Source organism: Carassius auratus, linkage group LG37M (genome assembly GCF_003368295.1).
Source record: "Carassius auratus strain Wakin linkage group LG37M, ASM336829v1, whole genome shotgun sequence".
In the NCBI taxonomy this organism is placed as follows: Eukaryota; Metazoa; Chordata; class Actinopteri; order Cypriniformes; family Cyprinidae; genus Carassius; species Carassius auratus.
The window spans coordinates 492081-519722 of record NC_039296.1 but is presented as its reverse complement, the minus strand read 5'-3'; the positions used below and the strand labels follow the sequence as shown (position 1 = coordinate 519722).

The 27642-nt window shown below is 37.9% G+C and overlaps 1 protein-coding gene across 2 annotated transcripts; it reads left to right on the top strand.

Moving 5' to 3' along the window:
• LOC113068190 (growth arrest-specific protein 7-like) lies at positions 1-27398 on the top strand. 2 transcript variants are annotated; one of them, XM_026240851.1, is made up of 14 exons: positions 1-219; positions 7192-7294; positions 18705-18782; positions 19162-19247; positions 19939-19992; positions 21972-22061; positions 22184-22299; positions 22754-22828; positions 23216-23294; positions 23450-23578; positions 24303-24426; positions 25016-25095; positions 26641-26739; positions 26817-27398. In XM_026240851.1, the coding sequence occupies exons 1-14, from the start codon at positions 43-45 to the stop codon at positions 26928-26930; spliced, it is 1404 nt and encodes a 467-aa protein (XP_026096636.1). In that variant the 5' UTR covers positions 1-42; the 3' UTR covers positions 26931-27398. The 2 variants fall into 2 exon arrangements, with proteins under 2 accessions (XP_026096636.1, XP_026096635.1); XM_026240850.1 differs by having other exon boundaries at positions 1-258.
• The last annotated feature ends 244 nt before the right edge of the window (positions 27399-27642 follow it).

The following is a 27642-nucleotide window of genomic DNA, read 5'->3' as shown; positions in this document are numbered from 1 at the left end:
ACAGTTTGGAGATCTGATCCGCCACCCGAGGAGTGGAGTACGATGTCGGGCTTGTTTTGTCGAAGTTTGTACTCTTTCCCCGGGGATCAGCACCAGCAGGGACTGAGGTTCGAGGCTGGAGAGCTGATCCGAATCACGCAAGCTCTGGACGGAGGCTGGTGGGAGGGAGAGAAGGACGGGGTCAAGGGATGGTTCCCTTCAAATTACGTGCAGCTGGAGGTGAGACCTTCATCATCATCATCATCATCATCATCTCAGGTGTGTGTTCACCGTCGGGTCTGAACACGTACAGGTGACACATTTAGGTTATTAAAAAGACGTGGGAACGTTGCTTTGAAATAGCATTGGAAAGGTTACAAAAACGTTATAGCCTACTAACTTTATTTCACCAAAAATATAACGTGATTTGAAGGTTTATTCTGTTTAAACGTCCCGTTTTCTTTCTTTTCTTTTTTTTTTTTTTTGTAATTAGTGTTATTTAAAGGTTATAAAAAGGTTCCTCCTGGTGGAATGACCTCCCCAACTCAATCCCAGAGTCCTTATCTTCAAGAATCGGCTTAAAACACATCTCTTCCATCTTTATTTGAGTGTTTTTTAATGTTTTTTAGTGTGTGTGTGTGTGTAAAGACCTCTAACACTAGCTTGCTCTATTCTTTTTTCTGTTCTGTTTTCTTTTTATTTATTATATTATTTAAAAGCCCATGCTAGGTGTACTGTCCCAGTCAGCAAGCAGTTTCGGCCCAGGTCTGGCCCACATCTGGCCGGATCTGGGCCAACACTATGTTGCTGTCTGGGGTGTTAACCTAACTGAGACTTGTTATAGCACTTATTTATCATTGCTCTTTTGTTGTTTTTGATTGCTTCCACTGTCCTCATCTGTAAGTCGCTTCGGATAAAAGTGTCGCTGAATGAATAAATGTAAATGTAATGTCATGTAAATTTAAAAGTTGTTGGAACTGTTGGAATCAATGACCCAGTTAGAGTCACATGATTTTTTTCCCACTTAATTCAGCACAAACCCATCAGAGGATTTCACTGGTCAGTTCAGTCACAACCTAACCCAAACCTCAACCTCATCCTGACCGGTCCAGTGATCACTCAGTCCAGCCATGATTTTGACAAAGTATCTCTCTTGACAGGTGACACTGTTTCGTTTGCAAGCTTGTGTGAGAAATTACATTCCACCTAAAGTGTTGTTTCTCTCACAGTTCTCTGAGCGGTTGATCAAGATCCTCTTTGACCATATATACTGGAGATCTGATGAAACAAGCATATTTTCTCATGAGAAAGGTTGGTCAAGCCACAGAATCTTCAGGCGTTGTAGTGTGAATATGAGTCCAGAGCTCTGGCACTGAAAGCTGTTAATAAGTGTGGAAGTGAAATAATGGATGAGTGAATAATAGGAAACAGACACTTCCCTTATTTTCCCCTGATGTGCTGAAACTGCTGACTGAGAAAAAACCCCTGGCTTAAACCCACTCTGAGTTTGCTTTCCAAAGAAACAACTCCTGCACAATTTTGGAGAAATGTTACAGTCATAAGGAACAATAGCTTGGCTTTTAATGAAATCAGTACAGATTATTAATCTTTATGCAAAAATTGTTGTATTTTTATTACTTCATTATTTTATTTCTTTCAATTAATGAGTATTAATTTGTCATTTTTATGATTATTAATCATATTGTTATTACTATAAGGATAACAATCTTTCTTTTATTATTATTGAGAAAGATTAATAAGAAAACAAGAAAGATTTAATTATAATTATTATTATTTTTTTTTAATAAAAAATATTAGTGTTATTATTGTGTTATTATGTTATTACAGTAATATAATTAATCACAATAAGTATAATAAAATGATTATATTAAAAAGAAGAGTAGTTAAGAATAAAATTAATTAAAAAACAAAGATTCTGCCTATTAGTTAAATTAGCAGTCTAGAATTGTATTATTATTATTATTATCATTATTATGAATAAATAATTGTATTGCTATTGCTATTACTAATTATTTTATTTTCAATAAATAGCATTATTAGTAATATTTAGTACTTATATTATTATGTTGGTTAATAATAATAACTACTATTATTAATATTATTATAATTATATATATTTTCATTAAATAAACTGCCTTTTATTAATAATAAAAATAATAATAATAGTATTTGTAGTATATATAAATAAATAAATAACATGCACACACACACACACACTCACTCATTCACTCACACACACACACACACACACACACACTCTCTCTCTCTCTTTCTCTCTCTCTCTCTCTCTCTCTCTCTCACACACACACACACACACACACACACACACACTCACTCACACACACACACACACTCACTCACACACACTCACTCACACACACACACACACACAGAGACACACACACACACACACACACACACATGTTTGTTTTTGTGTAAAGTGTGTTCATCCCATAGGTGTAATGGTTTTTATACTGTAGAAACTGTATATTCTATCTCCCTTCACCAACCCTACACCTAACCCTAACCCTCACAGGAAACTTTGTGCATTTTTACTTTCTCAAAAAAACTCATTCTGTATGATTTATAAGTGTTTTGAAAAATGGGGACATGGGTTATGTCCTCATAAGTCACCCTCTCCTTGTAATACCTGTGTCATACCCATGTCATTATACAGAGTTGTGTCCTGATATGTCACAAAAACAAGAGCACACTTACACTCACACACACACACACACACACACTCTCTTTCACACACACACAGACACACACACACACATGTTGGGTGGATCCGCTGGGCTCCTCATGCACAGCTCAGGAGAGCCTGACTCACACAGAGCTCGTTCATGATGTCTTGAGATTCTCTGAACATGAAGTCAAAGTTTAGGATCTGGACTCCTGGAGTCACACTGACTCACGCTCTTTATTTCTTTTATATGCTGCTTTTTACAATACAGATTGTGTCAAAGCAACTTTACAGTATTAAACGGGAAATTAGTGTATCGATAATGCAAGAGTAAAACAACAGAAAAATGTGGTTTTATTAACAAAGTTCGGGAGAAGCACGATCAGATAATCATCCAATTTGGCACAGGTGCATCTCGTTTAGCTAATCATCTTATAGCTCGCAAGCGTATATATATCCAGTCTTCCTACCTCCCTGTCCCACGACAGTTTTTCGGCGACCCTCCTCCACCCCAACTCCTCACTTCTAATCTATTTATCCCAAATTGGGATGGGGAGTTATTTGGGTTCGGGCTATGCTCCGGGCCCGGACCCCTCCCCCAGGACAGCACGCCAAAATATGCCTACTATTTGCCTTCAGATTAGATGTAAGGGTGAACTCGTGAAACCTCCATCGGTGACAGAAATGTAGAAAAAAAATCTTGGGAGAAACCAGGGTCAATTTGGGAGCCAGTCGAAACCAGCATGGCGTGGTTTAATTCCTGACTGCAACACAGGTGCAGAAGTCTTGTCTGTTTCCTGTGGTCTGGAGCCGATGGTCATCGAGGTGACGAGGACTTCACAGGGGATCTGTATCTGGGGCTCTAGTTGTCCTGGTCTCCGCTGTCTTTCAGGGCAGTAGAGGTCCTTTCTAGGTGCTGATCCACCATCTGGTCTGGATACGTACTGGATCCGGGTGACTGCAGTGACCTTGGAATAACAATGAAGTGTTCCCGGTTCCGGTTGACCTATTAATGCAGCCAAAAAATCCTTTAATGGAGTTGAATATTACAAACTCGATTCCAAAAAAGTTGGGACACTATACAAATTGTGAATAAAAACAGAATTCAATAATGTGGAAGTTATACATTTCAATATTTTATTCAGAATACAACATAGATGACTTATCAAATGTTTAATGATATTGGGGCAGTAGTGGCTCAGTGGTTCATGTAGGTTGTCTACAAACCGGCTGGTTCAATCCCTGGCTCCACCTGACCAAGTGTAGAGGTGTCCCTGAGCAAGACACCTAACCCCAGCTGCTCCTGACGAGCTGGATGTGCCTTGCATGGAAGACACCGCAGTTGGTGTGTGAATGGGTGAATGAGAAGCAAAATTAAGCGCTTTGGATGGCCATGTGGTCTGTTGAAAGCGCTATATAAATGCAGTCCATTTACCATTTAATCTGAGAAAATGTCTAATTTTAAGGGAAAATAAGTTGATTTTAAATTTCATGGCATCAACACATCTCAAAAAAGTTGGGACAAGGCCATGTTTCCCACTGTGTGGCATCCCCTCTTCTTTTTATAACAGTCTGCAAACGTCTGGGGACTGAGGAGACAAGTTGCTCAAGTTTAGGAATAGGAATGTTGTCCCATTCTTGTCTAATACAGGCTTCTAGTTGCTCAACTGTCTTAGGTCTTGTTTGTCACATCTTCCTCTTTATTAAGAGCCAAATGTTTTCTATGGGTGAAAGATCTGGACTGCAGGCTGGCCATTTCAGACCTGGATCCTTCTTCTACACAGCCATGATGTTGTAACTGATGCAGTATGTGGTCTGGCATTGTCATTTTGGAAAATGCAAGGTCTTCCCTGAAAGAGACGAGGTCTGGATGGGAGCATATGTTGTTCTAGAACTTGGATATAGCTTTCAGCATTGATGATGCTCATCTTTCCAGATGTGTAAGCTGCTCATGCCACACACACTCATGCAACCCCATACCATCAGAGATGCAGCTTCTGAACTGAGCGATGATAACAACTTGGGTTGTCCTTGTCCTCTTTAGTCCGGATGACATGGCGTCCCAGTTTTCCAAAAAGCACTTCAAATTTTGATTCGTCTGACCACAGAACAGTTTTCCACTTTGCCACAGTCCATTTTAAATGAGCCTTGTCCCAGAGAAAACACCTGCGCTCCTGGATCATGTTCAGATATGGATTCTTTCTTGACCTATAGAGCTTTAGCTGGTAACGGTGAATGGCACGGTGGATTGTGTTCACTGACAGTGTTTTCTGGAAGTATTCCTGAGCCCATGTTGTGATTTCCATTACAGTATCATTCCTGGATGTGATGCAGTGCTGTCTAAGAGCTGAAGGTCACTGCATCCAGTATGGTTTTGACCCTTGACCCTTACGCACAGAGATTGTTCCAGATTCTCTGAATCTTTGGATGATATTATGCACTGTAGATGATGATAACTTCAAACTCTTTGCTACTTTTCTCTGAGAAACTCCTTTCTGATATTGCTCCACTGTTTTTCGCCACAGCATTGGGGGAATTGGTGATCCTCTGCCCATCTTGACTTCTGAGAGACACTGAAAGGCTCTTTTTATACACAATCATGTTCCCAATTGACCTAATAAGTTGCAGATTGGTCCTCCAGCTGTTCCTTATATGTACATTTAACTTTTCCAGCCTCTTATTGCTACCTGTCCCAACTTTTTTGGAATGTGTAGCACTCATGAAATCCAAAATGAGCCAATATTTGGCATGACATTTCAAAATGTCTCACTTTCAACATCTGATATCTATCTATATTCTATTGTGAATAAAATATAAGTTCATGAGATTTGTAAATTATTCAATTCATTTTTTTATTAAATATTTGTACAGTGTCCCAACTTTTTTGGAATCAGTTTTGTAAAAATGTGTTAGTATGTTATGTGTAAGCCAGGTTAAAGAGATGGGTCTTTAATCTAGATTTAAACTGACATGTATCCCCTCCCAAACAACGGCAGGTCGATTGTTACAGAGTTTGGGTGGTTAAAAGGAAAAGGATCTGCTACCCGCAGTTGATTTTGATATTCTAGATAGTATAAAATTTACAGAGTTTAGAGAGCATTTTACAAGTGCTACAAATGTGGTTTTCAAAAGAAAGATTGTTATCAAATTGCACGCCTGATGATAAAGAATTGACAGCACTGCCATCATTTCCACTGTGCTTTAGTTTATTACATGCAGAGGTATTTTGTCCAATAATTAACACTTCTGTTTTTTTTTTTTTATATAATCTACCAGTAGGAAATTACTACTCATTGAGCTTTTTATCATATAAGTACGATTTAAACCATGCTAATGCACTTCCACTGATGCCAACAAAGTGTTCAAGTCTATGCAAAAGAATGTTGTGGTCAATTGTGTCAAACGCAGCACTAAGATCCAATAAAACTAATAGAGAGATACACCCACGATCAGATGATAAGAGCAGATCATTTGTAACTCTAAGGAGAGCAGTTTCAGTACTATGATACGGTCTAAATCCTGACTGGAAATCCTCACAGATATTTCTCTAAGAAGGAATATAATTGTGAGGATACCCCCTTTTCTAGTATCTTGGACAGAAAAGGGAGAATTGTCCGATAACAGACCTGTGAAGGTAATGAGAGTTCAAAGCTGTAAATACTGAAGCTCCTGAAGACTTTATCTACAAGAGTTCAGTATTCAAAGCATTCTCTCCTGGAGTGTTTGACAAATAATTCCTGATTTTCAGAGCAGGACATCAGAGTCTGAATGAGCCGTGAAGAAGTGGCTGTGGGAACCAATGTGTCTCCTCATTTAGACACAAAAACAACACGCTGCTCACACACACACATATATATTCTGAAGGGCACTTTATTGCAGTTATATTCGTCGTCTATGACATACAGTCTGACAGACATAACTCAACAAAGCCTTGGGAAATTAATGTAATCACTTACTCCTTTGCTTACAGGGAGAAAACACTTTATTTAATTTAACACGGCCGCATCCCATGAGCAACAATAGTCATTTATAACAGAAGTTCATCAAGCTATATGTGAACGTGATGAGAGACGATCGTTTGTGTTCCACAAGATCTGTTTATCATCAGGAAAAACCAGACGGAAACCAGGTTGAGTCTGTATCTCTGATTCTATGAGTCGTGATTTGCAAAGTTTCCTGACTAAAAATAAAGTTTTTATTTTTTTATTTTTTAGAAATGTTAGTCATTTCTATCAGTGACATAAAGAACCATTTCTGTGGAACATTTTGATAATCTAAAGAAGCTTTTTCCACTATGAAGAACCCTTAGTGGCTTTATGGAAGTTATAGATTCTTCATGTAATCATCAATGCCAATAAAGGAGCTTGATTCTGAAGCTGTCTTTTCCGGGTCACTGTATCTGTGCTTGTGAACCTGTCAGTTATAACAGATGGACTGTGTATTTAAGCTCTGAACATGAAGCTTCTTCTGAAGTTTTGATATCATGTATTCCCCTTGTGCTGTAGAAGCTGTCCTCGATGTCTCCTCTGGACGAGCCGCTGCCCAGAGACTGGAAGTGCTACATGTCACCGCAGGGACGCAGATACTACGTCAACACCGTCAGCAACGGTAAGAGACTCCGACCACAGCACCATTAATAGGGCCACATATATATATATATATATATACATATATATTTTAATTCAAAAATAAGCAAGTGAGCATGTCTTAATTATTCCTGAAAAAGTATTGTAATGTTTTTTTAATAGAGAATTTTATCATGACTTTATGCCCAAAAAAAAAAAAAAAAAAAAATGCTCATCATAGAAATCAGTGTACAATATGTATGAATTGAATGTATTTTTAAATAATAAATAATGAGGACATTAAAAGAGGACGTAAAAAAAAAGATTTAATTATGTTAACAGTATAATATATATATATATATATATATATAGAGAGAGAGAGAGAGAGAGAGAGAGAGAGAGAGAGAGAGAGATTTAAAAACAAAAAGTTTTTTTTTAAGAAAATACTTTGTCTTTCTTGCTTCAAAATATAATGTTTAATTATCTGTGTTACTTGCATTGTTTCTGTAATTATTTGTCAAATTTACTAACAATTACACAAACAAAAAAAGTTATTATTATTATTATTTTTTTATTTATTTTGTATTATTGTATTGTTACCAAACTGAGTGGAAGACTCTGAAGACTCTGGAATACTGATTTAAAGATCTGGGCCCGGTTCCCTGATAACGCTCACTCTTAGCGCGCTAAGAAGCCTTGAAAGATATATCTTACCACAGTTGTTTATGTTCCTAAGTGTGTTCCCGAAGTGTCCCTCAGGAAGCTTCTTAACGTCTGACGTCACAAGAGCGCTGTCCAAAGCGAGGGTGCTGAATTAGTTGGCATCGATTGCTCAGGAATCGATTTTCCACTTCACGCGAAGGTGCAATACAGCATTAAGAAAGACAACACGCTCTATGCAAATGAAACATTCCTCAAATTATTACAGTAACGTTTATTTTAACATAGTTTAAGTTATCAGTAAAATATAGACTATAAATTAAATGATCAAATGGTCAGTAATATGTTCACACGATATGTTACCGGGTATCCCTTGCTAATAATCCACCCTCCTTATTCCGTTGTGCCACTTGTGTCACTTCTTCAACTTCTAAAAATTATGTAATACACTTTTATATTAATGGTAAGGTACTTTACAATCAGAATTGATTGGCAAGCAGCTGCAGTTACCTCCATTTAATGCAGTATTGATTGCCATTGGTTAATGTTTTCAATAAAAAGCAACCTATCTACAATGAACAGAGAGAGAGAGAGTTAGATACAGAATATGATGCGGAAGCAACGTAAAAAAGGGCACCAAGCCTCTCGTCAGGGGAACTTGAATGGGCCTCACCACCAGGTCGGAGATCACACCCATATGGTCCACTCAGAGCCATGTAGAGAGAGAGTTGCGACAACGGAAGTTCGAAATGTTTGGTTGTCACGTGATTCGTGTAGACTTCAAATAGTTCCAGGAAGTGCGTTGGCGGCCATTCAAACTGATAGAGTAGAGTGACAGAACTGCGATTTCTGGTAATAAGGAGTCAATAAATGCATTTATTTTATATATTTATACAACACACTGACATATGTATGTAGCATGAGTATGTAGTTACAGCAATGTTGTTTATAAAATATCAAATCGGGTAATATTTGAGGATGTGTTCAAGTACCGTTATTTTAAAAACGTATTTCATGCTAACGTTAAGTTGTATAAACACGGGTTGCTGTTGCCTTTTTACGTTACATATTGTCCTTTTTTTTCACTGATCTCATGTTAACTAATGTCATATTGATGACTTTCAGGTAGTACAGAGACAGGCTGGTGACAGGTGATTTTCAGCTCGCACCGCACTATGGGTCAATTAACTGTTAGCAGCAGTAATTAGCATGTTAAATAAATGTAAAATGAAGCTTACTGTTTATAATTCTTACAATTACATATAGTAATATAATTATGTATTATAAATAATATATATATTATATGTAGTATAATTCTTACAATACTTATTCATGTACACAATATATTCAGGTTTAAAACAACTTAAGCATACTCGTATATAAACATGTACACTGCCATTCAAAAGTAATGATGCTGAAAATTCAGGTTGGCATCACAGGAGTATATTACATTTTAAAATAGAAAACAGTTATTTTAAATTGTAATTATATATTACGAGATTACTTTGTATTTTTATTCAAATAAATACAATTAACTATTTACAGCAATTCATGAATACATTTCTAATAAATTTAATAGCATGACAAGCATTTTGTATGTGTCCTTTCTTTCATGTTGTCCTTGCATAGTCTCCACCGTGGTTTACTGTGCTGCATGGGGATGCTCCACTCGGTCAGAGGAAGGTGTGCGAATGTATGGCTTCCCCACTGACATAGAGAGGAGAAAATAATGGTTGGCTCAAGTCAGCAGGAGCAATCTAAATATAAATAAAAATTACAACAACAAAAAATTGTTAGGTAATTATACTTAAATTTATTTGCACTTTTTTACATTGAAAATGATTTACTAGAAATAAGGAACAAGCAAAGCCTTGCAAAACCCAGGGAGCTGAGACTCATGGTGAGACATTGCAGGGAGTCATCAGTGTTACCTATAACTGTGCATTTAACCACCATGTGATATGTACTGTATGAAGTAAAAAAAAGTTGTCTGTGGAAACTAAACTGAAGTCACTCTGCAGGCAAATTGATATTTTCAATATTTAAAGGTGCCATATGCAAAAATTGAGGTAAAAATATCCATAACATGACCTACACGTATCAAAAGAATGAGAAGAAATAAGGGCGATGATGTCATTAAAAAAATGTCAAGTTATAGTGCTGCAGAGATATCAACCTTAATTAGCATTAGCATTACTAGCCCCGGCCTGACAGGTGTCGTAATACCAGTTTCAGCCATGGGAGGCGGTATGCGGGCAACATAACCACCAACCAACCTGCAATACACGAATAACTCGCACGGCTTGTGAGCGTGTACTTGAACCTGATGTCAATCGTGTGGAAAGTACAGCACAGTATTTCATTTCAGTTCAGGGAAGAGAGAGAAAGGATGTCTCAAGCCCTTGGCAAGAGACCTCTACCACCACCACCCGCTACAGGGAAACAACCGCGCTCGGAATCACAAATCAAATCCGATAAGAAAAGGAGCCGCCCAGAGTAAACATCGGCACTGCTTTCCAGTGGTGTCAAAAGTATTGGCTTTCATTACTCAAGTAGAAGTATAGATACTAGGGTTTAAAAAGACTTTTGTAGAAGTTGAAGTATCAACTCAAGCTTTTTACTCAAGTAAAAGTGTAAAAGTACTGGTTTAAAAAACTACTTAAAGTATAAAAGTAAAAGTAATGTAAGGAAAAAAAATGCCATTAAGAACAAAAGCTTGGGCCGTGCCACAGGGGCCTATTGTGCACTACCCCACCTCCTCAAAAAAACATTTTTCTAAAGGCCGTAATTACTATAATGTTATATTAAAATGTTAATGTTGAAAAATTTGGGATGCACTAGGCTACCTTTTTCAGCCACATATATGCCCATTGAAAATGAACTCATTTTAGTACAATGCAAATACATTAAAGGACTAGAGATATGATGACTAGTTGCCAATAAGTATTGTTATGGTGCAAAAAGTCAAACTTCAGAGCCATGTCATCAATAACCTTTAAATGTAATGTAAATGTACATCCAAGCTTAGCTGCAGGAATCTGTGAGGGCAATGGACAAGAACATAGGTGCAGGCTAAAAAACAATTACTCTTGTGTGGTTGACTATTTATAATAAACATTAAAGTGCTGTCAAAATGAATGATTAATACAAGTGATTAATCAAAAACTAAAAATGAAAAATAACTCATAATCCTGATACCTTCTTGATTGATAGCTTCTTGTATTCGGTACATACGTCTGCTATGTCCAGTGTTTGGGGGGGAACGAGTTACAAAGTTGATATAGAGCTTCACAGTCCCACCCACAGCCCTAGAGAGCTTTGGTGCCGGAAGTAAATTTCCCATTCATTTCTCCCATTCACTTTCGGAAAAATCCGTATCTAAAGAGTTTTAGAGCATGTGTGAGGATAACCAGCTACGGCTGAACTCATAAGCATATAACATATCATTTTGAGTAAAAAAATTAAGACAAAATCCAAAAAAGTCAAAGGTACAAGACTGTGTACATATTTTCATTTCGAGCGCAGGAACTACTCATCCCATAAACCACCGCACCTCATTGAATTTGACTGAAGCCACAACTGCGAACGAGGCAACGAGCCTTTTGAGCGACATCCAAATCTGATGACGGCCGCCCGCGCGAACTTTTTCCTCCAGTGAATTTTATTTTATATAGTGAATGTGCAGTAATAGCAGTTCTTTCAGTATTAATCGTGTAAATTAATAGTGTTTTATATATGTACTGTGTATTGATTTTTACATTTATCATCGTGTATTTTATATTGTGTGCGTGTGTGAAAGTGGTTAACAATAACGTCAGCAACATGGTGCAGTGCTTTGTACCTGACTGAAATCACCGCTCAGTCGTCAACATATGTCGTTGCCATTACACAAATGTTCAGTAAATGCACAAAAAGGTATGCCTAGGCTAAATATTGTTTTGACAGTGGCATTATAAAATGCTTGATATGACTCATTTCATATGAAAGCTATAGTAGCCTAGCTGAAGTGGACGATAATGCTAACTAAAGTTACCAACCTCCCTGCAAAACTCACAATGGCAGCCAAGGAGATCATGACTGCACTGATAAGTCTACCGTGCAAAAAGTCAACACAGAAATTGCATTGAATTTTTAGTTCCGGCACCAGCTGTGGGTGGGACTGTGATGCTCTATAGCCTAGATATCACAACATTGTCATTTGCGTCATCAATCGCTACCCAACTACCTACAGTAGCTTAATTTGTGGAGGACGAAGAGAAAGCACCCATTTGGTAAATGAGCCAGTAGTGAGAAATAATAACTTTTAAGTAGGGTCCAGTGCCTTTTCGATACTTTTAAAACGGTACCGGCGCCTAAACGGTGCCTGAACCGATACAACAAAAAAAAAAACTATGGATAACATTAAAGAACATTACAAATATTTAAAATAAATCCATAGCTTTCACCTTGGATGCTCTCATTTCCCAAGTTGTGCTTCCCTTAATCTAAGGCTAATAAATGTATTTCACAATCTGGGTCATTATTTAATACAAAAGCACACATAATGTTTCTGCTGTGTCAAAAGTCTTATGGAAAAGAAAGAATAGTATTTTCACCCCAAAAAAATGGGTTTCAAGCCAGTTATTTGTATCTTTTGCTGTAGTGTGTCAGTAGGAAATATCAGTTTGCCATTAATTTTAATAATAATCTAGTGCGATTATGAATGCACAAGCAGTTTGACAATGGCAAAATGAATGTTTGGAAATGTAAACTGATATTTTATACTGACACACTACAGCAAAATATATAAATAACTGAACGCCATTCTTTTAAGTGAAAATACTGCCTAAGACTTTTGCACAGTAGTGTATGTATAAAGTACGTACGATTAAATGAAGTATATTTAAATAAGTTTAATTAAAGTATGTGTTCGTTCATATGTGTTAAGGGCTAGATTTTCGCTGGAGGAAACAGCTGTTTCGTGATGAGCGGTGACAAGCGAAAACTTTACAGTAGATGAGAAACCGACTGCTTCTTCGTGACCTTTTGTAAACTGTATTTATGACAAAGAACTTCACAGAAACAGATATTCTAACAATCTATCGATAAACACACACCTTGTGTCCTCTGTCTCTGTTTGAGCTCGCGCTGCTCCTCCGCGGTCTGCGGTTTGAAGAGCACCGAAAGAAGGGGGAGGAGACTGGTCTGAGTCTGACGCCGGTTTCATTTGAAATTTAAGCGGACTGACTCTGAGGCGATCGGATACCGGTTCCATAGCCAACCCTTTAAGAAATATATTTTTTGATAAACGAACCCAAAACTGGCTATGTCCTTGCTGGACTGTGATGTGTTGTGTCATGTGCAGGTGTGATGGATCGCGTATGGACCAATAGGGTGTCGGAATTGTATATGTTTGTACTTACTTCTCATCCAACCACAATCAAATTCACTCCATCAGGATGGCGCGCTTTATCTGGATAGGTTTTTTTTTTTCTCTGAATGATAACAAGCCGGAATGAAATAGCAGTAACGAAGCTATTTTTTAAATTGTAAGGAGTAGAAAGTACAGATACTAGCGTGAAAATGTAAGGAGTAGAAGTAAAAAGTCGTCTGAAAAATAATTACTCGAGTAAAGTATAGATACCCCAAATTTCTACTTAAGTACAGTAACGAAGTATTTGTACTTCGTTACTTGACACCTCTGCTGCTTTCAAAGAAATGAGGTTCGACTCAGAACTTGCAACATTTCTAACAGTAAGTTAGATGCTGTTAGTATTTCACTAGAAGTTTGTTTTATATGTTTGTGTATTTGTTTTCGGGAAGTTATAACATAGAAATGTATCGAAGGCTGTTCGATAAACGTGCTAATGTTATCGATGGCTAACCCTAGCTGCATTTGATAATTAGCTATAACTTAACGTTACCCATTTTATTATATCATAACTAACCTGCTCTGTCTAGTCTGTTGGTCTCCGTGTCCTCTTTGCTTCGTGGTTTTTCTGTGCGTGAAAAAATTGATGTGTGGCGTGAAAGCGTGTGAAAAGAGTCAATTGCGTGTGTCTCACGGTGAATGCTTGAGAGTTGACACATTAGTTCTCAAGCAGAATAAAGGACAGGTTGATTATTGCTTTTTAGCGTTTGTATTAATCTATGATGTGTCCCTGTTTGCGTACAGGGACATAAAAAATAAATTAAAAGTGATACGTGGACCAAGGTGTCTGAGATTGTTCATTTTAAGTAAAGGATCCTAATATTTCGTCCACAACAATATTTAATGAGGTTATAACTCCTTGTGGTTAGTCTGCATGAGATCAACAAGCTTGTTTGCTTTGCGGCCGCTTTAAATACAAAATAATCATTCGATCTACGTCAGAGCATCTGAGCGCTCACAAATCTTTCTTCAGCGTCGTGAGCAGAGCGGCAAGAGCGATTTTTGACGCTCTCGACGCCGGCGGTGTGAACGCACAGTTAGGCTTCGGCTATGGCTGTAGTGTTGTTGTGAAAGTAGGGGCGGAGCATAGAGACTATGCCGTTTCTCGTTTGTTACTCTAGAGTAGACCAATTCACTTTATTGAGGCATACTGCCCCCATCTGTTATGAAATGTGGAGTATGACTTGATTTTTTTTGCCAAACATTACAGATGGCACCTTTAAAATTAGCAATACCATGTATTCTGCCTCTATCAGTTTCAAAGGAAAAGAAGAAGGAAAAAAGAACGAGGACACTCAGAGAAGGGAAAGTGACAGTGAAGAAAAAGGACATGGCTAGAGAGGAGAGACAGGGACAGGTGACACTGCCCAGTCAACCATCAGCCAGATACCTGGGTCTATTAAAAAAAATTAAAGAAACAAGAAAAAAAATATCAAACAATGCAAAGGCAGCACTAAGAAAAATAAAGATCATCACTGACGCTCCATCCCAGAACAGTCCAGTGGCACCACTAATCCACCCCACCAGCACCCACAGTATGTTACTTTTATACACTAACAAGTTTAAGTATATAATACAGTATTATTATATAATATAGACAGGTAATAGTCAATGAATCACAATGACTAAAAAACACTCCACCCATGTTTTTGCAAACTCAATTCACTCTAAATGTATATCAATAGGGTGTATTTTATCATTAAGGAATTTAATACGTGTAATAAGGAACAAACGTTATAGCCTCATTTTTACCACTTCCACTCACCGCTGTCACACGTTATATTGAACTAACGTAATAGGCTATGTAACGTTAGCTAACTAACGTTGGATGAAAACACGATGGATGAAACTGAATTAAGAGAACAGATTTTACAATTTATAGGGTGTTCGTTACTAACTTTATTCAGCTCCAATCCTAATCTGTTAGTTATCTGATAACATCCCTTAAATCTACTCATTTAATGAGTAATAATCTACCAGAAGGTTTTAACTTACAATTTATTGTTATTTAGATGTACTGGTAATATACAATCGTATTATTTTGACGTCTTACCTTTTAAAAGTGCGTCGCGAACGGTTTGTTCTGCTGCATCTCTACGGCGCGGCATCGGTTTGCTGCTACTTCCGGGAACTATTTAGAGGCTCCACGAGCCGCCATTGCTGTAAGAAAAGCGTTCCATTGGAGTCAATGGAGTTGTCGCAACTCTCACTCTATATGGCTCTGGGTCCACTATAACCTGCACGTTTATGGCCGCGTCTCCCTTTCACGATATGTACGGCTGATCAATCACTGATGGATTGGCTATAGGGATGTAATCCCCGGCATGGCGCAGAAGGGCGTTGGTGACAGTGTGGACGCACCTCCACACAGAGGTCTTGATTAGGACGTAGCCCTCTCCCACGACCTCGATGAAGCTCTCTGTAGCAAAAAAAAAAAAACATAGTTGGTCGCTTACTGGACACCACCATGATTACAAATTTATAGATCTTAGCCTTGCCAGATTTTAATTATCAAAAGTGATTGCCAATTTAAATGCTTTACATTACAAAAAAGCCTAGGCTAATTACCACCATATTAGTTCTGATCCCACATAAAGTCAACTTCATAAATAGGCCTGTATCCTTTGCGAACATATTTTATTATGAGTCTTAAAATGTCCATAACATAAAATCATTGTTGAGCCACAACATTGTCAACATACCATAGTTTGACTTGTACTGCGCTGCGCTGGTTTCTAAAGACTGCTGTACAGTGGCGTCTTGAGCTCAAACAACACTAAGAGAGAGATTACGAATGCTCCAGACCAACCTTACGAAAGTGTGGCTTACAGAAGATATACTTAGCGTACGAACGTGTCGGGAATCGTGACATAAGGTTAAGAGAGAGGTTAAGGAATAGGTTAAGAACTACTTAGCGATAAGAACGTTTTTGGGGAACCGGGCCCTGGAGATACACATTTAGGTACTTGACATTTAATAATGAACACATTCATCTTCTCATAATGAATTATCTGACTTATGGTTTCCATTATATCTCTTGCATTTCAAAGCTTGCCATTAGCACCTAAAACAGAACTCCACCTGTGAACTGGGCAGGTTAGGTGACATTCGCTCCTTATTATTACTCAAGCTAAACTGTGAAACAGAGAGAGCACACAAGGTGTGAAAGAAAGATAACAAATCAGTCTTCTAACCAACCAATTATAATAATCCTACAAACTCTGTGATTAAGAGAAACTGAAATCAGCCAGCATTTGGTCACAGCCTCCAGATCCAGTGCAGCGTGATTAATGATTATTAGCATGTTATGAACTTCTGTGTGTGTGCGTTACTCATTCACACACACTCTGTCTCACACAAACACAAACACAGAGAGAGAGTGTGTGTGTGTGTGTGTGGCCTCTTCTCGGCTGTGGTTTAGTGAATGTGTTTTCTGCTGGGGAACACGCATGAATATGAATAAATAAATGAATAATTAAACCGCTCGTTTCAGATCAACCTCACTAACCTGCAGTGGGGAGATCAGGAAGCCCACTGAGATCTAACAGAGACAGCTGGACTACATGAGAGGGACAAAGAAGAGGAAGCTAATCTTGCATACATGCATACATTTCTGTAGCATATATATGGAAGCTTGTTTCTGCCATAAGATAAAAACACAAAGATAATAGTGTGTTTCTTGTTTTATGTTAGAATTTTGACTTTTTCTCACAGTTTTGAGAAAAAAAAGCCAGAAGTATTAGATATAAACTGAGAATTACAAAATAGACGCAGAATTATGAGATAATGCAGAATTTTGAGATATACACATAATTATGAGATGATGCAGAATTATGATATATTAATGCAGAATTACAAAATAGAAACATAATTATTATAGAATTGTGAGATATAAACTGAGAATTGCAAGATATTCATGCAGAATTATGATGTAAATGCATAGAAATAATTATGAGATAATGCAAAATTATGAGATATAAACACAGAATTAGGAAATAGAGATGAAGAATTATGAGATAATACAGAATTGTGAAATATAAATTTGGAATTGCAAAATATTAATGCAGAATTATGAGATATCAACAGAATTATGATAATGCATAATTATGAGATATAAAAATATAATTTTGAGATATAAATGCAGAACTTTAAGTAATTGAAGTCAAAATTAGTTTAAAAAGTTGCAATTACTATTTTATTTTATTATTTTTATTTTATTTTGTGGTGGGCTTCAATACATTAGCAACAACAAAATTAGCAAAAAGTAATATTCATTATCAAACAGGTTTCCTGAGCACTTTCATTGGTCAAGACAACCATTAGCCCCGCCCCAGTCTCACGCCATTGGTTGAACCAGTGTAGAGATACTCTCATGCTCAAACTACAGAACACAGTGTTTACACGTCATATATCAGGCATCAGTTGTGTCCATTTTCCTAAATCATATCAATTAAATTGAAGTTAAACCTCAGGGTCAGATCGTTTTGATTACTCAGACTGAATTCGATGCCAGTAGTTTATATGTGCTGCTTGTTACGTGTATGAAGATGAAATCAGTTTCCTATTTGTTTGTTTCAACACGCAGCAGTAGCTGGAGGAACAGCAGAGATGATACAGAACTCAGAACTAGGCCATTATTCATCTCTCACAGATCTGAAACACGACATGCGTCACAGATTGGAGGAGCGTGACACAGCGTTCTGCTCAGCACAAACTACAACAATACAGTAGATGTGGAGCCCAGCGCTCGTCTGAAGTAAATCATTAGACTAATCAGCTTCTCAGATGCTTGTTGCTTAGTAACCAGCTTCTCTGTTTCATAGCCGTAGCTCAGTAAATTTCTAAACTTTCTTCATGATTGCATATGCACAGAGGACGCATGTTACGATTACTCAAAATATAGTTCTGTAATGAAGACAATAAATCTAATCAGGTGCATGCATTGCACTTTATTAAGAAAACATTCTAAGCAATGCTTCGTTCATGAAGCTTTATATGCAGGTCTGATGTAGAGTATTTTCACCTTCACATTAAAAGCCTCTGCATTTGATCGGTTCTCATTTCTGTCATTTGAGTTGAACTGAAATCCTTAGTGTTAAATCAGAGGATGATTTGATTCACTGCTAATAAAATGACCAAAAATGGCCCGAGGGAGACTTGCTCAAAACAGGTATTTAGTAAATCTCTGTCGATCGTTCCTGAAACTGTTTTTTGGAAGGATTGATTGGTGTTTGTCTGTGAACATCTGATCCGGCCGCTGTGAGAGCATCGTGCATTACATTATTACTGATGTGACGTTTATTCAGCAGAATTGTTTCCTCCCTTCAGAAGAAAACAGATGATGTAATTAATAAGAAATGGCTTGATTTCTCTTGTTTTTCAGAGACAACATGGGAGCGTCCGTCCATCTGGCCTGACTGCTCACAAACACCGGTGAAACACAAGAGCTCGGTCCTGACAGGTACTGCTGTATGAACATCAGCTCGTAGAGATGTGTCATGATAAAACTGACATCGGTGCACAACTATAATAAATAAATACATCCACCGTGTTGTTCTTCAGCTGCCGGCTCTCTTACTGGAGCTATTAAAGGGATAGTTCACCCAAAAATGATCATTCTGTCATCATTTGCTCTCTTTTATGTTGTTCAATCCCATATGAGTTTAGTATGTTTTGTCGCAAACACCATATGAATTCAATTCAGAGGAGTCTTGCACTGATTCAGGCCACAGTAGAAGTGTAAGTTCATTACACACTGCTCTGCGTCTTTGCTTTGTCACATGACCTTGTGCTGATCTGTCCTGGCTCTAAATCTCATGGCAGTGTTTTCTTCTCTCCAGTGAATGGATTTCATGATAATGGCGGTCTGTTGCATCAGACTGAGCCGTCACATGTGGTTCTGCGGAAGACCAGCACAGATTCACAGGTACAGCTGATCTCTCTCAAAAATCTGATTTAATCCCATAACTTCAGTAGCCACAAGTCATTTTAACACACCTCTCCATCCGTATCAAAATCCACTGGAGACTCAATATTGATTCAGTGATGATTCAACATATGATTGATAAGATTTTAGTGTAAAGCATTTTCTCAATCTACCAAACTCTGATCTGATCTGCTGCTCAGGTGCTTTTAATCAGTCGATCAGGAAACGTACTAGAATGATAAAACGAGGAAGGATTTCAGGAAGAACTTGGACGTCTCGTTCATGTTTGAATGTTTGTCAGTGAAATAATCAGCACGTATTACATAGTTTTTCTCACGTCAGTCGAGAGGTTGGTCAGGTGTTTTCTTCTTGTTTAAGTGAGTGTTTTTGGCCAGGATCAGCTGTAATGCACATATGCTGTTAGTCAAAGGTCTGGCTTTAGTAGACGAACTCACGGTCCTGAAAAAAACTAAAGAAACCTGTGTGCTGCTCTAAAAACATTGCATCCCGTCGACACAGCAACATCAGCTCCACCAATGACATGGGTTTGGGGGCGGGACTATCTGTCCACCCAGCCAATAGAAGACAGGGGTGTTTACTAAAGGTGCAGCAGATGTCATCACGTTTCTCCTGATGAGCTCAGGGTGCAGAGGACACGATGTGTGACGCTCAGTTTTGTGTCTTCTGTCAGAGCGCTGTCTCGACGTCACCCAGCCGGACGCAGGAGTGTGAATCCACAGTGACTGTGAGTACCTCAGAGAAACAAACTCATCTCAGACGCTCAGCAAACACACCGACATCGCTCACTTTCCTAATGAGTGGTTCTGCATCCATCTCTTTATAATGTTAAAAACAACTAAATTAAATAATTATTCTCAAAATTATTCAATTAAACAATTGGCTTTTATCATTGTCCTAAAGCAAACTGTTGAAATAATATGAAATAATATAATATTATGATATCATATTATGATCTATTTCATTAATATTTTCTAAATGCTGAGAAACTTTAAAAATTAATTTGGTATGTAAAGAAATAGTCATTTTTAGTAAACTCACATTTGCAGAATTGTAAAAAAGAATAGTACTTGGTTCTTTTACCTTTTATTTAGTTAGTAACAAAACTCAAGTAAAGTACAGATTCCCCAAAATAATACTCTAGAAGTGAAGTATTATTACACAAATACTTCTGTGTGTGTGTGTGGTGCCAAGACATTTTAATACAACACCAAGTAATCAAAGCTATCATGGATGACTAAAGATTTCAGTTAAAATATTAGTGTAGCATAAACTAAAGATCTGGATTCGCAGGAGTCGAGTTATAACTAATCGTGTGAACTTACTGATTATATTCACACATCTGCGTCTCCCATCATTTACTCAGGAATCTTATTAAAATGAGTTTAAAGATACAGTCTAATACTGAAACATTGCACTTATGGAACAATGACGATATTATTTTATCATCAGTGTACAGATATAGTTATGTAAAAATGAAATGATACACTTATTCTGACTTGTACTTTAAAACACATAAAAGAATATGTGATTATACTCCATGTTATATGTTTCATGACTTTCACTTCCTGACTAACACTTGTTGCTGACACATGGGTAAAACCTAGTGGTTAGCAAACTATAAAGATTTAGAAATGAAAGTCTTTTAATTTGTCATCAGCTGATGCTTTCCGATCTTTGACTCATGATTATAGATGCATTGAACTGAAGATAGAAATCTTCCAGAAGTGTGTTGTGATCGCTTGGTATAATGAATAAACAGAAGAAGCAACACAAATCAGTCGTTCAGTGTAAGAGCTAGAAGAGGAGCATGGTACGAGCAGATCTCTTTCTGTCACAGTCAATCATGAAAGAGGAATTATTATAAAGTTTTCTCAACAGCTGAATCAGGACAGTTCTGTTTCATTTCCTCATTTGCCGTGATTCAGATTCAGACATTAGACAACATTAGTGTTATGAGCTCATTCAGACCGAAGTCATCCTGCATCTCTACAGTCTGGAGAATATCTGTGACTGACAAAGATAACACTGATGCTTGAGGAGCTCCTGAAAACCCTGAAGACGAGACAGACACAACACACACAGCTTCACTTTCAGCCTGTGAAACCTTTAATAATGTATTTCTGGTCTCTATATAAGCTGTAAAAACACTAAGTGAATGCATCACGTTTAAGTCACTTTGGATAAAAGTGTCTGCTAAATGACTAAATGTAAATAATTCTTAACGAATCAGTTCAAATTAACAATTCAATAACTCACTCATAAAACCAGTGACTTTAATTCCTGAATGAATCATTGTTTTGAATGAATCAATTCAAATGAATGATTCAGTGACTCACTTGTAAAGTCTGAATGAATCAGAGTCGTTGAATTAATGATTCAGTGACTTGTATATCGCCACCTACTGGTGTCTCGATGCAACTAACAATCTGTCTGAAACACAAACAAGTGCAGTGATTCATTACAAACAGAACACAGTTATACTGAATGAACTTTAACTGTTGTACAGTGTATGTTTGAGCACGGATGATTGTGTTTATTCATGTCTGTGGGTTAGAATTAATGAGTGCTCCTTTATTTGTCTAATCATTTATTGAGCTGGACTTGCTCCTCATCTAACTGATGCATTAGTGATTGTAATACGCTGGTTTAGAGCGTGTTCTGCTGTGTGTTGTGTGTCTCGGGATGATTTCTTTCCGTCTGTAGATCAACAGTGTGACGTTTCCTCTTCCACTGCACATATCTGAACAGCAGCTGCTCAAACCAGACGAGTGGAGCTACTGCGATTATTTCTGGGTGAGCAAGAACTTTAGGAAGTGTAGAAATGCCAGCGAGTGACGTGCTCTGAACATCCTTAATACTGAAGCATCTGTCATAATCTGACATGAATCTCTCTCGTGTTGTGTCTGAGGATGCAGGAGGACAGAAAGGACCCGCAGGGGAACACCAGCATATCAGGATTCGAGGTTCTGCTGCAGAAACAGCTGAAGGGAAGACAGATGCAGAAAGAGATGGCTGAGTTTGTGCGGGAGAGGTAAACATCTGGACATCAGCAGAACACAAGCTGCTGGACAGAAACTACAAGACATCACAGTCACAAATTATTCACATTTTCACTGATTCTGCAAGGGGTTCCCAAACTTTCGCATGCCACTGATTGTATAGAGTGTGTGTGTATATATATATTAATACATTTTTTTAACAAGTATGGCAGTAGTGGTTTATGGAAACATATGCATGTCTACAAAACAAGAAAGGAGAAAAACGACTGATTCAGTGGCTGTTCGACTCTTTCCATCAACATTAGATCTGCTCTCAGACATGTTCACTCTTCATGTTACAGCTCGTAATTCCTCTTGGATCACGTTTGCGCAGAGCTCTGGACTGAATGAGCTACGGTTCACAGGAAGTGTGTGTGTCCCTGAGGAGAGTGTGTGAGAGTCAGGACAGACGTGAGCTCTGTCGTATTCATGTGTTTATGTGCACAGGATCAGGATCGAGGAGGAATACGCCAAGAACCTGTCCAAGCTGTCTCAGATCCCGCTGGCGGCGCAGGAGGAAGGGTACATCACCCCGAAAACAGTACACTCTCATCTCCTCACAAACTCACAAAACTCTCAGAAACCTCATGCACTCACCCTATTCGTCATTTAATATCTATTTATTACATTTGACTAAATATATTTTATTATATAATTTATTAAATATATAATTATTTCATTTATTAAAGTTAATTTATATATATATATTTATTATTACATTTAATATCTATTTTATTCAATATTAAATATATTTTTATGATATATTGTATTAAATATTTAATATGTATTTATTAAATTTATTTGAAGAATTTTGAATATATTACGTTTGATTTAAATATGTACATAATTGAACTGATATAATATGTTTTATATAATGTGTGTATATATACATAAAACATCTTGTTTCAGCACGCTCGGCTCAGCTTGGGCTCAGCTGAAGAAGAGTCTGGCAGATGAAGCAGAAGTTCATCTCAAGTTCTCCTCCAAGGTGAGATGATGATGCACTGATGTCTCGCTCGCTGAAGAACACGAGAGCAGATGTTACACACACACTGTCAGTACACACACACACACACACACACACACTGGAGCTCCGATCTGAAAGACTGTCTGTGTTTCCGGTCCGTCTCTGACATGGTTCAGCTTCAGAGTGAGGTGGAAAAGCCTCTGCTGATATTTCGGGAAAACGTCAAGAAGGACATGAAGAAGTTGGACCATCACATGGTGGATCTCAGGAAGCAGCTGGCGATCCGATCCGCCGCCGTAGAGAAGGTACTGACTGCAAACATGATTCACGTGGTATAATATATATATAATCTCACGCCCTTCAATCCAGTGACCTTCTCATAGAGCAACAAGAACCAAACAGTTTTCCCTCTTTTAAAGGGACAGCGCACTCAAAACAAACAGTCAGCATTCATGTCACAGCAAATACCATTAGTTCTTGTTTCACGATCAGTCACGTCTTGCAAAGCTTGAATAAGCGCACATGCAAATTTGGAAAGAAGTGTGTGAATAATAACAGCATTTTCAGTTTTGGTTGCACTGGCCCTTTAAGATAGAGTATAATGTAAAGAACAAAGGATTTAATGTTCCATGGTTTTGGGAATATCATTTCAGCAATATTCATTCAAAAACTGTTGCTATCAACCAGCTCCAAAATAAAATACTAAACCTGTGCTAAATGAAAGAAAAAAAGTTGCTAAAAATATTGAGCAATTTTATGTTTTTTTGAACACCACATTATAAGATGCTGTGATACTGTGATAACTTTAAATAGCATTTTCAGGGAAAAGAGAATCCTCTCCAGGTCAAAATGACCAGAACACAATTTTATCATGGTTCATCAGTAATGAATAAGTAAATCTACATATGTATATATATATATATATACAGTTAATCTTTGAACAGCTTATTCAGGAGCATCTGGATCTCAACATGCAGCCGCAGATGTCTCTGAACACTTCAGCTCTCATACTCTCACGTTCTTCATCAGGCACGGAAAGCCCTCGCCGATCGGCAGAAGGATCTGGAGTTAAAAAGCCAGCAGCTGGAGATCAAACTGAGCAGTAAGATGGAGGAGGACATGAAGAAGGCTCGCAGGAAGTCCACACAGGCCGGTGAGAGCAGCTTCTTACTGGGACGTCCTCCGAGAGCAATCCTGAGAGGAATCCAATACTCTCTAAAAACATGACAATGTTCAGAAAGTGTTCTGTTGTGAACACAGACATGCATTTTTGATGAAAATAATAATCAGTGTGTGCATGATGTGACATCCGTTCTGTTACACACCGAACATCACATCCATGAATCATACCTGCATTCATTAGAGCTGGATGGATCAATAAAATATTATATATTATATAAATGATTATTAACGAGGAACAGATGAACAGAGTAAAGTGCGCAGATATTGATTCTTTTTGTTTAGCAATATCATCCCTAAACTAATAAAGTTAAAGTTTTACAGTGATTGTGAAAATCATATGATATTGAAGCACTTTCATCGGTGGTATGAAAACACTGGCACAAATGCTGATTATATGCATTTAGTAATATGGAGTACTGACAAAATCACTGGCTAACATTCATGTGACAAAAATGAAACCTAAATAAAATAAAATCAGAAACACATGCCACTAAACTATTTCCCTTCATTCTGCACCTTCCATGAGTCCAGCATGTGTCTCTCACGCTCTGTGTCCTCAGGAGATGAGCTGATGCGATGTGTTGACCTCTACAATCAGTGCCAGTTCAAGTGGTTTGAGGAGATGGTGACCAGCAGTCTGGTGAGAGATCCTCCGACTGAACGCACTTTCACCAACAACAGCTCCAATGAGTGTCAGACAAACAATTTGATTCAATTTGAATAGATGCTTCAAATACAAGATTGGTAAAAAAAGCTACTCGCTACATTTTCCACTCTGAACCTCTGAAGCAACACACACACACACACACACACAATAATAATAATAAATATAATATAATATAAGATATATATAAGAGCTAATGATCTGTCTTTAATTACTCGGTGAAGATCAGAGTTTGTGTAATAAGCAGAAATGTAAATGTTGATATATGTTTTGGCCAGTAGGTGGCGCTGTGCTAAAACTACTGTGGCCTCAGGTCATGCTTGTTATAGCACAGACCAAGTTTGGTTGGAATCTGCTAAAACGTTGTGCAGATATAACCTAATGTCCATTTTTGCAAGAACTTCATCAAATTCATTACCATGCTTTTATGATAATTGTTTGGTATAACAAAAAGCTTTTTATAATTTTTTTTTACCAGGATTCTATGATGATGATGTGAGCCAATTTTGGTGAAAACGAGTTAGAAAAAGTAGGTTTTTTGGAAAATTTGAAATTGCGAAAAAATCTTGACTCATAGAAATGTAAATGATGGTATGCAATCCACTCAATATATTCAAAGGAATCAATAAATCTTGCTTTTAGAACTTACCATTCAGAGCTATTAGCAGAAACATTAGTACAAATTTGGCCTGTTGGTGGCACTAGAGAGTTTGTGTTAGAGACTCCAAATGTGCTGTGGCTAATGATGAGACTGTCCTCTGTCTGTGTACCAAACTTCATCACTTTTCCACAAGCGGTTCTAAAAGATTCATAACAATACGCTAAAGCGTTCGTAAAATACAGCGTTTTACTACAAAATATTAATGGTCAACATTCAGGATGACTGACATGGGAAAACTGGGTATCGTCTGAGTCTGCATGTCGCTCCTAATCTAACGAAGTCAATCGTATGAATTTTTTGCTTCAAATGTTTAGAAATTCTAAACAAAAAAGTATTGATTTTGACCAGTAGATGGTGCTGTGCTACAACTACTTCTGTGCCCTCAGGTCACGTTTGGGATAACAGGGGTACCAAGTTCGGTCAGAATCTGAAAGCGATGTGAAGATATAGCTTCATGTCCATTTTTGTGAGAATTTTGTCTAATTCGTTAGCACGCTTTACGAGAACGGTTTTATCTATCGGAAATATCTTTTTGGCAGCATTGTCTGAAGATGATCCGAGACAATTTTGGTGAAAATCTGAATAAATACTGTAACACATGCATTTGCTCATTGTTAGCACATCAGCTAATATTAACTAATGGAACCTTGTAAAATGTTAGCATTTGTGTAATAAAAAGTTGTGTGATGTAAGAGAAAAGCACAAAATAGACACACTCTGGATTTTTTAACGTTTAAAAAGTAAAGATATGTAAAAAAGAAAAAAGAATGCCATGAGACTGTGATTAACAGATGAAACCGCATTAAAGACTCCCTGTGTGTGTGTGTGTGTGTGTGTGTGTGTGTGTGTGTTTCTGACAGGAGCTGGAGCGTCTGGAGGTGGAGCGTGTGGAGATGATCAGACAGCACTTGTGTCAGTACACCACCCTTCGACACGAGACAGACATGTTCAGCCAGAGCGTGAGTTCACACTCGTTCACACTCGTTCACACCACTAACAGCAGATGAGTGACCCCAGCCTGCCGTCTGATCTGCAGACCATCGAGCCGCTGGACAGACTGCTGCGGAGCGTGGACCCGGCCAGAGACAGAGAGCTGTGGGTCAGAGAACACAAGACGGGCGAGCGGAGACCTGTGGACATCAACATCTGACTCCATCAGACTCGCCTCGCTCTCCTGAAGCGCTCTCTGTCGTCCTACTGAGGGACTGACCTCTCCACGACCCTCTGGAGACTAATCCAGCGGAGAACCAGCAGGACTTGAGGAACAGCCCAGCTCATATACTACACCCTTCACTAGAAGAACAACACAAGTGACTCCTGAGAACAGATGTGTGTGTCAGACTCCTGCCCAGAGCATTCAGCACTGATTGAACTGAGTTCATACAGAGAGAGCTACAGATAATATACTGAAATGATTCTGCACAATGCTTATTTTTATACCAAATCAGTTAACAGCTTTTCTAAATGATTGTCAATATGTATAAACTGGATTTCAGTGTTTTATTTTCTGAAGGTCAGTCTTTTTCGATTATACAAAGATGTAAATGAAGATTAAATGCTGATTTTAATTGAATGTTTTCTGTAATATAAATGACATTAAATTGAATGTTTAAGTAAACAGGGTTCATTACATGATGAGGAAACACACTCATCTGTATCTGGGACGATCTGAGGGTGAGGATATTTCCAGCTCATGTTCACGATGGTTGAACTGCTGCTTTAAATCATTTCTTTCTCACGCGTTCCTCCACATGATTGGTGATTCTGTAGCACGGTAAACACATGCATGTGTGCCAGGGTCTTCACTGATATAATGCTGAACTGACAGTACACTTCACTATAAAAGCTCAATCAATTTTCTT